The 13,912-nt window shown below is 40.9% G+C and overlaps 1 protein-coding gene across 1 annotated transcript in view; it reads left to right on the top strand.

The window, feature by feature from the left end:
- Positions 1-13,912, top strand: part of NPNT (nephronectin) — a 69,090-nt gene that overhangs the window by 50,315 nt on the left and 4,863 nt on the right. The window contains exons 12-14 of the mRNA XM_019470555.1: positions 816-1,190; positions 10,830-10,925; positions 11,325-11,423. Coding sequence (XP_019326100.1) covers positions 816-1,190; positions 10,830-10,925; positions 11,325-11,423 — 570 coding nt within the window. The remainder of the gene's footprint in view (positions 1-815; positions 1,191-10,829; positions 10,926-11,324; positions 11,424-13,912) is intronic.

Genomic DNA, 13,912 nt, shown 5'->3' on the forward strand with positions numbered 1-13,912 from the left:
GGTTGAGTCCCCATCCCTGGAGGTATTTAAAAGACGTGTAGATGAGGCACTTAGGGACATGGTTTAGTGGGCATGGTGGTGCTGGGTCAACGGTTGGACTTGATGATCTTGAAGGTCTTTTCCAACCTTAATGATTCTATGATTCTATAAATGAAGGCTACTGGCTTAGGGTCAATCTCTGTAAAATGATTAATGCTTATTGACAAGGAGAAAAGTTTAGAAGAAGTGGAGAGGTCTGAAAGATAACTTTCTTAAGACAAAGGTATATGCCCATCCGTGACCAAAATGGTTATAACATTGGAGTCTTACTAAATTTGCCTCCGCTCCTGAGTACAAACTCGTCCAGTTTAGAGAGCTGCTTAACACACATCTTCCTGTCTATGCTTTTTCAATAACAGTGCTTTTGGGTAAGTGTTACCACCTCTGAAAGAGAGTTGATGCTTGGGAGGAGGTGGGGATGGAAGTCTCTTGGCCTTCAGTCATTCTAAATCATCTCTAAACTGCTGTAATGAGAAGTACTATCTAAAGGGATGTGATAATTCAGCAGTGCTAATGCTAAAGTATATTTCTAATTAGTGGAAACATTCAGAAGAAGATAAATTATTTCAGCAAAGACTCTCCGTGTCATAATGAAATCTATTGTTAAGTTTCTGGAGTGAGAGACTCAGATGTCCATCTTGGTCCCATTTTGATTATCTTTGCAGTTATTCCTAATGTTATGATTGAACCACCTGGTCCATATCATATATTCAAGGGCAACAGCACACTCCCTAAGGGAGGCAGTGGTATAACCAATAGGATTCCTGATGTTGGAGGCACAAGGCAACCCCTCAGACCACCATATGTACCTGCTGTTGTTACAGAAAGGCCGGTGACCAGGCCAACAACTCGACCTACACCCGGGCCAACGACTCGTCCTACACCCAGGCCAACAACTCGACTGACACCAAAGCCAACCACTAGGTATGTGCCGGTGACAACAAGGCCAGTTACGAAGCCAGTGACGAGGCCTCCACCGCCAACACCACCTCAACCTACAACATTAAGACCTACACTACCGCCACAAAGAACTCCTCCGATAACAACTGAAGAGCCTTCACACGTTCCCATTGAAACTACATCTTCCCAAGGAGTTACAGATGACAACAGGATCCAGATAGATCCTCAGAAACCCCGAGGAGATGTGTTCAGTGAGTAATTTTACATATCCTTTCATTTATCAGAATTGTAGATGCAGTGAAGTGAAAGCATGTGCTGTACTGTTTGGTTTTTTTGAAACACTATCAGTGAGAAAAAAGACATGAAACTGAAAGTGTTCATATGGTAAAGCTGCACAAATAATGGATTTTATGACCTAACAAAAATGTGGGGAGGAAGTTCTGGATCAATCCAACCAAAAGTTTCAGTTTTTCTTCGTGAAATTATTTGTGAGTATATTGTCCTGTATAAGTGCTTAACCTAATTACGCTTTCAGATGAAAGTTTTGGAGAATGAAAGGCATTTTATTGAAAACAGTGACATGCAGCATAACTCATAAATGGTTAATGGATTCAAATTCAGGGAGTTGAGAGTCACTCTTAAACAGCATATTTCCTTAGCTTTAAGAATGGTAAGAAATGGGACCGTGTCTGATTACCTAAAGACTCTGTTATGTCACCTTATTGTATGAATTCAAATAGTCTTAGATGTTTATGACTAAGCAATGGCAAAATTGCATAAAAATAACATAGAGTCTAATTTTATGGACTGCATCTATGAAAATGGATACATGAAAAGCTGAAGATAGTAAAGATTCTCATAGCATGAACACATGGCATTTTAAGAGCTGCTCTGAAAGCTACAGCACCATTTCTACACCAGCTTTAGTGCATACCACAGAAGACATTACTGGCACATGCAGAGTTACACGTATCTGCCAAGAAATACTCAACACCTGATTTCATCTTTAGTTCTGCTGCTAATTTTAGAGATGGGGAGGGTGTGCGGGATCAGCCCTTCAGCTTGATGTACAATAAAGCTGCTGAAGCAATGTAGCAGGAGGAAAAGTTTGCTGTCTCAGAGCAGGTATACAAGCAGCAGGGGAGTTTTTTTCCAGTCGCTTCGGCATCTGTGTGGTCACTTCTTGGGCTGTGTTCTCTTAGGTCATTACACAGTGAAATATTTTGTTCCTTGTAAAAAGCGGTTTGTTTTCCCTGTTGACATTTTATCTGTTGTAGACAGCTTGATAAATTTAAAATGGAAACAAAAGCTAACTTAGAATTTGGGAAGATAAATCCTGGTACTACTCAGAGGAGTGTGCTTTTGGCTTTTTCAAGGTTATTTTTTTAAACAATCTATATTGAGTTAAAATATAAAAACATTTTTATGTAAAATTCTAAAAAGAAATACAGTAAAGACTCCCACAACTTAATATAATGGGTACCAACAGTTAAAAATACAGAATTTTGTGGAAATTATACTATAGTGTTGCGCTTCCCAGGCTGTCTTGTGTTGCAAGTGTTCTCTGGAATTCTAAGGCAGAGGGATAGTTTTCAGCTATTTTCATGAAGTCATAACAATTATCTGTATAAAGCTTATTATTTACAATTAGTCTGTCTGTATTGTCCCTAGAGGCTCAATTTCGAAGCTAATGCTTTCAATATGTATGCTTCAGATATAGGGGTTTGGAAAGTAGAAAAGTAGAAGTGTTTAAGCTTGTTTTCTGACTGTAAGCTTACATTATGGTATATACAACAAACACAGGAAAAGTTGATCTCTGCTAAGTGTTTATCAACTATTTAGGTCAGCTGCCACCCTTTGAGGTTTGTGATACACATACATAGCTTCAAAGGCTTCAGTGCACAATACAGCAGGATTTGAACAGGTCAAGCACCAGCAACTGGCTTCAGCAGGTAATACAGGAACAGATAGCTCCTCAGATCAAGTCACTGTGTCTTGATAGATAGTGTGTCTTTAATCCCATATTATTTCTTCTTCTATACCCCGCTAAAGATATACTTGATGTACATACGTGTGTGACGTAACTGTGTGACTGAAGGCAGACGCGCCACCTGTGCTCTAGATGGTAGGAATTTGCAGGGTGCTAGTAGTGTAATTCTTAACAAAGTTGGTATCGTCTCCTTTCTGTCTGTCTGTCTTTCTTTCATGACTACTTTGAAAGTATCATCTAGGTAGTAGTCACTGGTGACCCCTCCCACCTTCTCCCTGTCCAGAGGCGTTTATTTGGTGAGTGCACAAAAGCATTTGTTTAGGATTTGAAAAATACAGTTGGGTGCAAAATAGTTCTGTTCCAGAAGAATGTGCTACCTTGTCAAGGAAAGCGTTGCTTGTAGAGTAAGGTGTTACTTTACCTATTGAATCCTGTTACTGTAGGAGTTTGTGGGGAAGGGGAGAAGTTACATTTCCTCATGTGGGACATCTAGAAAAGCAGGCAGAAGAGTTATAGCCGTGTACATTACTACAATGGGATGTGCAGGGCATGACTCAGCTTGTCCTTGCCTGCTCTGAGACCTGCAATTCTGAGGATAATACAGAGATACTCAATCATCCCCAAATGTCGTCACACCAGGGGTTCAGCAACATGGGAGCATTACTGCCAGGCGCTGAGTGCCTGGGCATTAGCTGGGCTGCAGAACTGGCTGGGTGCCTGCTTTTGGTCAGTGGCAAATGCAAGATAAAGTGCATTAGCTCAAATGCCTTTCATGTTAGCTTACAGATGGCATTTGCCGGTTGGGTTAAGCTTCAGGTTCCTGCTGGTGTGCTGCAGGCCAGCCCTGCCCCTGCTCCAGGCCCGTGGGAGAGCAGTGCCTCACTCTTAGGCTGCAGCTGCTCTGTGTGAGGCATCACAAGCTCAGGACGGCAGCGCTTTCACCAAGTGTAAGCCAGGGCCTCTCAAAAAGCATTCCTCACAGCCAAACACAATGTTAACAACCACAATGTTAAGACAATACAGAATTTTAAACTGAAATAACTAGTAACGTTTAGCTAACACCTGACGTGCTTCTTATCTGCCATGTGGATGTGCCAACCCCCCCACCTCCAAAAACATTTGTGGATTTTTCACTTGCTTCTGTATTTCCTCAGGGAAGGGGCTTTTTCAGCTAATTCCTTCAGCTTCTTTAAAACTGTTACTGTTTTAATCTCACCTGCATCAGACATCTTTGCTGTATTCCTGGGTTGTGGATATGAGCTAATTTCATTTGGCTTATACTGAGCCTCTTTAGGTTCATTTTCCCACATCATCTGCTTTTCCAGTTGAGGCAGCAAAAAAGCTCGAAAATGAATTTGCACTGTGGTCCCCGTATGCCTGCCTGAAAAGAGGAGAGAAAGCCTCGCTCTTGCCTTCTTTATTTGTTTCCCATAGGAGAATGCAGACAGCAATTCAGTCATCTTACGACACTCATTGTCTTAGAAAACAGAGGAGCAAATTGATGTTAGATCCACTCAGATCATGAAGTAGGACTTAATTTCAGTTTTGTAAAGTGTTCAGAAGAGTTACGGTGTGTTCTTAGATGGCTTCTTCCTCGTGTGTTGCCAAGGGCTGTTGTATCCCGAAGAGTCACAAAAGGTAGTGTTTTGTCACACAAGGATGGGCAAAACCCAGCACAGAGAGCAGTGTAGCTGAAGATCTCAATATTTAAAGTTGTGTTTTTAAACTAGGTTAACTTGTGATGCATGGACTTGTTCATTCCTTTTTTTCCCCCCTCCGGCTCTGAAGCCTTAGCCAGACTTTGACAAAGCAGCATGACAGTAAATGCTGCTTTGCTTAGCCATCTGAATAGGTGGTACTTCTGTTAGGCAATCCATGGCAAAGGCATAGTTGGTGCGCTGTACACTGATAGATGTCCTAGTGCACTAGACCAAATCATGCAAACATACTGGTGGTCTAGGATTGGTCCAGATCAGGAGAGGAAACGTGCCTGGGCAAGTGTACTTCTTTTCTGCAAGCATCTCTCAAATGTTAATTTTTCATTATTTAACCTTTTCCTGAGCTTACCCTTGGTGACCCGTTGCTCCCTATTTTCTGCCTTCGTTGTTGTTTGACCTGCCGTCCCACACACTGAGTAAACTTGTCCTAAGCTTTCACTTCAGAACACCCTTGAATGTGCTGCTCAGCTTGAAATCAGCTGAGGACCGGTGAAATTGGTCTGTTCAGTGGTGACAGAGCACAAATGATAATAATCCTGATAATGTTATTTAAATACCTTTGCAATTTTTGAAAGGTATTGGATTGTTGTGTTTCTTTAGATGCTTTACCCCTTTTCTAAAAATGCCTGCAGTGACTTTGGGGAGCTGCTTTTTCAGAGAACAAAAAAATGAGTATTTTTTAAAATGGAATTCCTACACTTGGCCTTTGAACCACTTAGTCAGATGCAGACAGTGGAATCTGGCACCAAGGATAATCTTCTCCTGATATGGATATGGGGGGGAATGGCAATGAGGGAGGAATGCAGCGATGGCTTAATATTTAACTATTTCAGGACTGATACAAACTACAGTGAAGTACAGAGGAGTCTTTTCTGGTTACTCAGATGTGTAAAATCTCTAACAACTAGAACGTACTTTTCAATAAGACTATGAATTTCTGCTACCATCGGGATCTGGGTGATAAACATTAAAAACATAAAGACAAAGCATAATACTAGATATCAGCAGAGCAAGAACAAAACCCCTTATCTGTATTAAAAGATAGTTCAGCATTTTTCCTTCTCAGCCCTTAGTGGAGCTGAAAAGATTGGAATTAGGAGACTTTTCTCATAACAGCTATTAAAAAAAATTAAAGATTGGATTAAAACTTGATTCTTTCTGCTCCCCCTTTCAATGACTGAAAAGTCCTTAGTGCAGTAAATGCAGTTATGTGATCCTTGAAGCTGTTGAAAAAAGGGAAATGCTAAAAGCAAAGAATGTGGGTTTTGTTATTCCTTGATATCATTAGAGTAGCATCATTCTACAATAGCATTTCATTTGCCTTCACTGTTCTGGCACCTATGAAAATGTATTTGTCTTAATATTTAAGCATTTAATATAGGCACTTTGTTCCTGTTTGTACTCTGGAGCTAAATCATAAGATCTAGGAGTCTTACAAAATCACACCCTCTATCAATCTTCCAGCTAGTTTTATCCCCTGGTCTGATATGCAAGCTTCTGTAGACTACTTATTTTAGCTGTGTTTCCCTGAAACTCAGTTGTTGCTCTGCACCTCCTGAATAGCTGCTCATAGAAAAGCAGGGAGGTTACTTTTCAGAAAGTCTTCTGGCAAGATGATATATAATAAGATGTTTGATTTAGGTCAAAGTTATTGAGCCTTGCCTGAGAAATGCAACGTTGGACTTTAGAGAGGTTGCATGCCAGCACCATCTCTCCCCTGTTATGCAAATGGTACTGCAGAGGGTGGGACAGTCCATGAAAGCCCTTCCTGAAATAATTCTCACTGCAGAATTTGAATTTGCGGAGTTTTAGGCAACATATCCTGGACACTGCGGGTATCCAGATGAAAGGGTGAAGTGTACCTCTCTGTTGCCCCTTTTTTTAGCCCAGCATATATCAAAGATTTCCCTGGAGGAAAACGGGACGTATTCTTGTTTATGAAGTCTGGCTGACCTCTGGACTACCCTTCCTTTTAGCTATTTTCTACTAGTTCTGCATGAGATCTCATCACTTGTAGGTTTTTTTTGGAAGTGGAATTCAACAACTTTCAATCGTAACTATTCAGTCAAAAAAATCTTTGTCATTTTTTTTTGTTGTTTTTAACAAATGGGAAGCTTGGTCATGATTATTGTGTGGAATGGAATTGCATAAGAACGCAGTGTTTGTTGTAAGGCAGAACACTGCATTATTAATAGCAATAATAATTACTAATAACATGAAGCTGCACTCCATGTTTTGTTTTGGTTTTCTAACACCAAAACAGTGATTATTCTGTAATTACAAATAGCCTGACATATGTACGCACCATCTCTTATACTCCCAAACTCAGCAATTAGCCGGTAAATGAAAAAAAGTCCTACTGTTTTCCCAAAGGATTAAAAAGCTGAAAAGAAATCAGTCTTGTGCAGTTATTAAATGTTCCCCCCCACATTCATGCATCTGTGAAGAACTTAGCTCATGAACTTTGAGAATATGGTACTGTTGATGTATTGGCCCACTCCCAGCTTATAAAATTCTCCAAGAAAAGCCAAGTTTATATTTAACAAGCTTTATCAAACCATTGAAGTTAAGTGAAAAGCACACTGATACGCTATATAAAATACACAGAAAGGGCTTGGAAAGCTTGCAGAGAATAATTGTGCCAAGTACTTTCTCCCACGATCGCCACTCAACATATTAGTATTGTGCCAAGTACTGTCTCCCACGATCGCCACTCAACATATTAGTCGTCGTAGCAAAAAGAAGTGTACACATGGATCATATTTAGAGTCCTGCATCTCTCGTTTCGTATCAAGTGCACATTCCTCTAATTAGGTCTGAGCACTGAAGTGACTGGTTTAAAGCTCTGCAACACGTTCTTCTAGAAGTTTGTAACAACGTTTAGAGAGGACTTTAGAGAAAAGTTTTGAAGAAATATTTTATTGTAGAGCTTTAATTATAGGCAAATATATCACCTTTAACTTGGAGAATGCTTGTATGTATGCACAGATGTAACTCAGATTTATTAAAATAACCATGCATTAGAAGTGGTATTTTAGTAAGTAAACTGAAGTAGTTTGGAAGATAAGTTCCTAATACTTCCTGCTGTATTTTCCATAAACAAGAGCTATGGGGGACTGGGAATGGGATCCACAGGGCAAGCACATACCTTGAGACTGTCACCCCTGAGTATCCTACAAATCCTAGAGCAGCACGGCAGTGGGTTTCCTCAATGCTCTCTGCCATAGTGTTCATTCAGAGCCCTGTAACTACCTGTCTGTGAGTCTGTGGTCTGAGCCTTTGATCCCTAAGAAAAACTTAATTTAAGGTGCAGGGGAAGAACAGGAAGATATGGAGGTGCAGAGTGTTAAGTTCAATGTTAACCTAGATGAGAAGAAGATATGGGCATCCCGTCGATGGTGGGTGCCTGGGGCCCAAGGGTGATGGCGCGGTGAGGTTCCTCACAGGCGGGAGTCCTCCTGCAGCTCAGGGAGAGGGCAGCTTGCTTTTCCGTCTGCTCCCGTGGGCTGGCCTTTTTCCATCCCTGTGCCGTGTCGATGTGGCAGATGTAAAGACACTTCAAGAAAAGGCTGCGTGTCCATTCCAGACTAGCAGCTACAGTACATACGTATGCTGCGCTCAGCAGTTTTGAAGCAAATTGCCGACTTGTTATTCATAGCATAGGAAACGAACAGTATCTTTTTTCCTTAGCGCAGTCTGAGAAGAGGAAAGGCAAAGTGATAATCCCTGGGGGTGCAGCATGGATGTGTCTCGTGCGTGGGGACTGCTGCATTCCACAGGGAGCAGCAGCCTGCAGCGTGGTTGTAATGCGAGGCGAAACTCCACTCTGAGGGCTTATCTAAGGCAAAATTCCGTCAGAGCACTGTCCTGCCAGAAATGACAGTAACGAACTTACAGGATGCTGTTAGTTTAGCAGCCTTTGTAAGTAAATACTCCTGCAAAATTTGCTGTCCCAGGTGGCTGGCCACAGTAAGCCCAAGAAATTGAATTACCAGTTCTAACATCCCCGAGCAAACCCCCTGCAGCTGAATTTAAATGGTGCTGATAGCTGCTGTGTGTACCACAGTGGCAGTGATATAGGCACACACAGACAGTTCACACACGTATCTACTCCATGAGCTACTGCTCATGGTTCTCCATGACTGTAATGCAGTTAGAGCAGTGTAAGAGCGTCTGTGCTGTTACGCGTCAGAACAGCTTATACCGCCGTAAGCATCTCTGTGCAGGTGTGACTATAGCTGTACAATGTGCTTGTTCAAGTGTCCCGCCTACATGTTAGATAGAACTCTTAGGAAAGACAGCAGTATACTGCTGGGAGGGATTAAGGGTGAACGATGGTTTTAGAGCATGCCTGTTTGGATTTTTTGCTGCCTGAGGTAAACGGATTTTTTTTTTTCTTTATATAATTGAATATAGTATTTTTGCATAAATGTACTGCAGGGCGATTATGGCCCAGGTGGTGTGGACTGTGCACATTTGTAAGGTTTCTTTCATGTTAAATCTCAAAATTCTAATCATGCAAGCAAACAAACAGATTAAACAAAGCAGCAAAAATATTATTACAAACAGTGTATCCTTAAAAATTAACAGGCCTTTACTACCCAAGCCAACCTAAAGTCCTTGAGGCTGTTTGAGCATTAATATCCTAGACTGCAAATAGACATAATCCAAAATCTACAAAGGATTAAAAAAAGAAAAAAAAAGGAGATGTAATGATTCCAAAAATGACTATAATATTAAGGAGTTAATCAGTTTCCTACAGACTTCAAGCTTTTTATTTATTTATTTTTATTATACAAAATTTCCATCCAAGATCTGTAGCCTGTAATACTACTTTTAAAATACGTTAGCATTTGGTCGACCTTTTACCAGGCTGCTTATTTTGTTCTAATTCCAAAAAGCAGGAAGCTACTTCATTCTTGTTTCTTGTTTCCCTCTGTCTTCTGGCTTTAGAGGAGCTCTTGCGGCAGTGCTATTTACATGTTGTCCTAGTGCAAAAGGAGTTCCTTCTTACCTTTGATTTGATTTCCTGAAAACAACAGTCCTTTATTTCAGTTTAGAATTGTAAATCATCTCAATTCTTGTTCTCACTTGCCTAAGAAGCCTATAGGGACATTAAGATGCTTATTTTAGCACTGCAGATGGAAAACGTGTCAAGTTTTTAATAGATAATGCCCTTAGAAATACTGTAGGTGTCAGAGGTGTCTATAACATCTAGGGACATGCCTGAAACACATTACTACTGTTATTAATTATGCTCTAGACCTGCCTCTAAAAGAGGAATTTCCAAGACAGCTCTACCCAGTGCAATCTGTTTGTCTCTAAGCTGACAGCTGTCCATCAGGCATGACATCGGTGTGTTATTTCTGGAGACTTACACAGACTGGCACAGCGTCTTTAGAAGTAAGTGGAAGTCTTTGTAGCCACCTGACTTTGGCGGCCATTGTTCCCACAAAGACCTCTTAAATTTCAGGTTGTCCTGGCTGCTGAATGTCTAATGAACCTCTGGGCCCGTTAATCACTGAGAGTGTTCCTTCTCCTTGCAGCTGAGAACAGCAGCTGAAGGACAGACTTTGTTGGAAAGCAGAAGGTAGAATTACAGTTGAATTCCAGCTTCCACTAGAGCTCCTCCTTCTCAGCTCTCAGTACAATCCTGACAATTGTTTAGGGAGCTCTAATCCTTTGCAGACAGATGGATATACCTTCAGCTGTGTTTCAAAGGTTAGGTGCGTGTGGGGCGTCTTCCAAGTACCACTGCCTCCTGTTGAGATTCTCCTGTAAACATCTGTGGAAGGTGAGTGGATCGGAAAGTTTGAGCAAGGGCTTTGACGTGGCTTTATGTTATTGAGAAACTGCTATCTTTAAAAGTGCATTTGGAGGGGAATAGTGTGCTTCAAGGCTAAAGCCTTTTTTCTTCCCCTTCCCCCCGGTCAAAAAGGAGCTTTCATTTGAAGAGCCTTTAGCAGATTTGGAATCATCTTTTACAGTGCTCAGATAAATGTTACAACGTAAGTCATAAATCACAGAGGCATAAAGTTTATGAATCTTCATGTCAAATATAATTAAATATATTGAATTCTCCAAGAAAAGCACAATGCCCAGAGCTGCTCTGCTGTTTTTTGTTAAAGGTAGTGACCTACTTCCTTCTCCCATTCATTTCTGAAAAACTACTTTTCTCACAGTTCCACGCCAGCCTGGAGTGAGCAATAATCTGTTTGAAATACTTGAAATTGAAAGAGGGATTACCGCTGATGAATTTGAAGCAAACGATGACCCAGGTAAAGATCACATCTCCTGTTCAGGGCCTAGGGTTTAGGACTTTTTGAGATTTCTTGGGTTTTTATACATTTTCACAGGACTCCTACACCTTATGCCCCTTGTTTAAACCGTGCTTTGTAAAAAGAAAAAAACCCACCACCTAAGTGAACCTTTATAGTTTTATTTCCTAACAGATTTAGCACAAAAATAGCGTGAATTGTTAATAATGACACTAGCATCCTTTTTATTGTTTTAGTATTTTTGTAGATTCTTTTTCTAGTGCCCCTTCTGCTGCATTTAATTTTCATATTTGCTTGCTAGTGTCAGCCACAAGGGAAACTGCTGTAGTTCCCCAACCAAAACAATCCAAATGACTTAGTTTTTTGGGTTTTTTTGACCTTCTGCTCTGTTCTGCCTAGGTGTGCTGGTACACAGCTGTAATTTTGATAGCGGACTGTGCGGATGGATCAAGGACAAAGATGATGACTTGCACTGGGAACCAGTGAGAGATGCATCAGGTAAGACACCTGTGTACGATCGCAGCCTGTAGTTGAAGAACCACCCAGGCTTGAGGTTGATGACAGTTCTCACATTATGATGAATTTACACAGCTTCTGTTCTCTTTAGTTCCGGGATATATTTCACACACACACCTCTTCTGCGTATAAAAATCGAAACTGAGGATTCCCAACATGAAAGAGCAGTTGAGAATTTGCACTTTTATCATAGCTGGTATCTTTACAATAGGAATGTCTCTGAAGGAGAAGTAAATGTATTCAGTAAAAGATTATCTGTCTTAAAAGAATCAGAAAGAACAAAAATGTGGACTAGAGAACAACTTTTATTTATGGGGAAACAAAGCTTATTTTTCAGACAACCACGCAAACATAATTATTTCTGTATTACTAGCAAAATTATAGAAAGTGCTGAAAATAGTCTTTGTTCTGCTGCCAATATAATGTTCTAGTTTAACCTCTCAGTTTGATTTTATTGAATTCTGCTCTAAGTTGCAGCAACCTGTATATAGGAAAACTGTTAAGTAACTGGAAGGAAGGCAAGTTAGGTGCTCATAGGCAGAGACTTCTGAAAAGGGGTATCTTTGGGATGGTAAAAAGCGACCTTGCAATGAACTTTACAGGGGAGCGCGTACTAGCCACTTGCAGGATAGAAGACTGGCATGGGCACTGGTGGTCAGCCAAAGCAGCAGCTCCCCCCACTTGCACACCTCTGCTGGCGTAGTCCCAGCAGAACTGCACCTCTACGCTGCTGGAAGTTAGTTGTATTTTGTCTCCTGTTGATTTTCGTGTATGGCACCGAGAGGTTGGCTGTCCTTGCCTGCGTACCCTTCCCCCAGCAGCGCTTGCCCCACAGCGCTGGGGATTAGACACACATCTCTGGCTCCCCGTAATGATGGGATTACTTCATACCCAGAAGAGCAGCCTTTGAAGTGCACAATGCTTACATTGTGTGAGGGGATGGCAGACTTCGGAAGGAAACGCGCTCTCAGGCGGTAAAACATTATAGGTTAAGTCGAGGGAGGGTGAGGGCACCGAGAGCGATTTTCCTTATGCACCACCTCATCATAGATGTCTGTCCTTACACTGCCATTGATGAGACAGTCGTTTGCCACCGTAGTGGGTGACCTGGCACCTTTTTCAGTCTGTTTAGCTGGCTAAGTGGAAGTGCTGTCCTCACTTACTGGGCCTCCCCACCCACTGGCATGCTCTAGTATTTCCTATGCTCCTTACAACACTTAAAAAGTCTCATGAATGACTCGGACAGCAGAGCTCCTTCCTCCTGCAGATGAGAAAACAGGTAGCTGTCTCCTGCTTGCAGACTGGCATTTTAAAAAAGATTACACGTGATTCAAACATCTTTTTGAAACAATGGATTTAAAAATGCTATGATTCTGAGAAAGTAAGTCACTCACTCAAAGCATATTCATTACCTGTACTCAAAAATTGTTAATACATATTGAGTTCCAGAACTATGATTTTTAACTGGCTTTTTTTTTTTTAGACTTTTTTTTCTCCTGCGTTGCTTCCCAGTCAGGGACGATCTCAGCTTTCTGTTTCCTGTGTATGTTCTGCTGCTGTTGACATAACCTGTTAAAACTAGTCCCTTGAAGTCATCCACCCCCTCCCTCCTGTCTAGAATACCTTGTTGCAAGGATTTATTTTCACAGCTTGTTCCCGAGTGTTTGCTTTCACCTTACAAAGTTTGCTATTTATTGGTTTATCAGAATCTGCATTTTGAAAGGTGCCATGCTGAAGCCTTATAAGCTTATCTTGCATGCAGAAAATGCTGATTTGAGGGGACCTTCTCCTGCAGGGGCTTGCCTACAGATAGCTTGGCTTTGTGCTTACCTAAATCTGTTTCCTATTGATTGGATTCAGTCACTGTAACTATCTGAAACAGATGCAGTTAATGAATCAAGTCAGTACTTTTATAGTGATATAATTGTATTTACAACAAACAGGTGCAGTTATTTAAACTCTATTATGCTTATTTTAGCAGTTAGTGACCTTGATGCAAAAACAATGCATTAAAAAAAAAAACCAAAAAACATCCCAAAAAACTTTAACAGATGAACCAAACAAAAACATCCCAAAAAACTTTAACAGATGCCACTTCATGCCCAAATGCAGATCTGGGGCCGCAGACGGCAGCATACTACTTTGCTTTGTTAAATCTCATTGAGACCAAAGAACTTAAAAACCTATGAAGAAGTAGTAAATTGGAGACAAGGTTGGTTTTTAAGTGTGTGACAAGCCCTGGTACATTGTCATTAAATCTCACAGCTTCTGAGGGAAATCATTATGGCTTTCAAAAAACAAAGCTCTGGTTGAGTAGTAGCAGGGTGACAATTTAAATGAAAAATATTCTTCTGTTCTATAATTAAGTAAAAACTGTGTATGTCAACAGTATTACAAACCCCCAATATTTCTACATCATCGGTTTCAACTAAGGAGCCTAAATGCCACCTTTACCTTAAGTTCATTAAACT

The sequence above is a fragment of the Aptenodytes forsteri genome, unplaced genomic scaffold (genome assembly GCF_000699145.1).
Source record: "Aptenodytes forsteri isolate BGI_AS27 unplaced genomic scaffold, ASM69914v1 Scaffold93, whole genome shotgun sequence".
NCBI lineage: Eukaryota > Metazoa > Chordata > Aves > Sphenisciformes > Spheniscidae > Aptenodytes > Aptenodytes forsteri.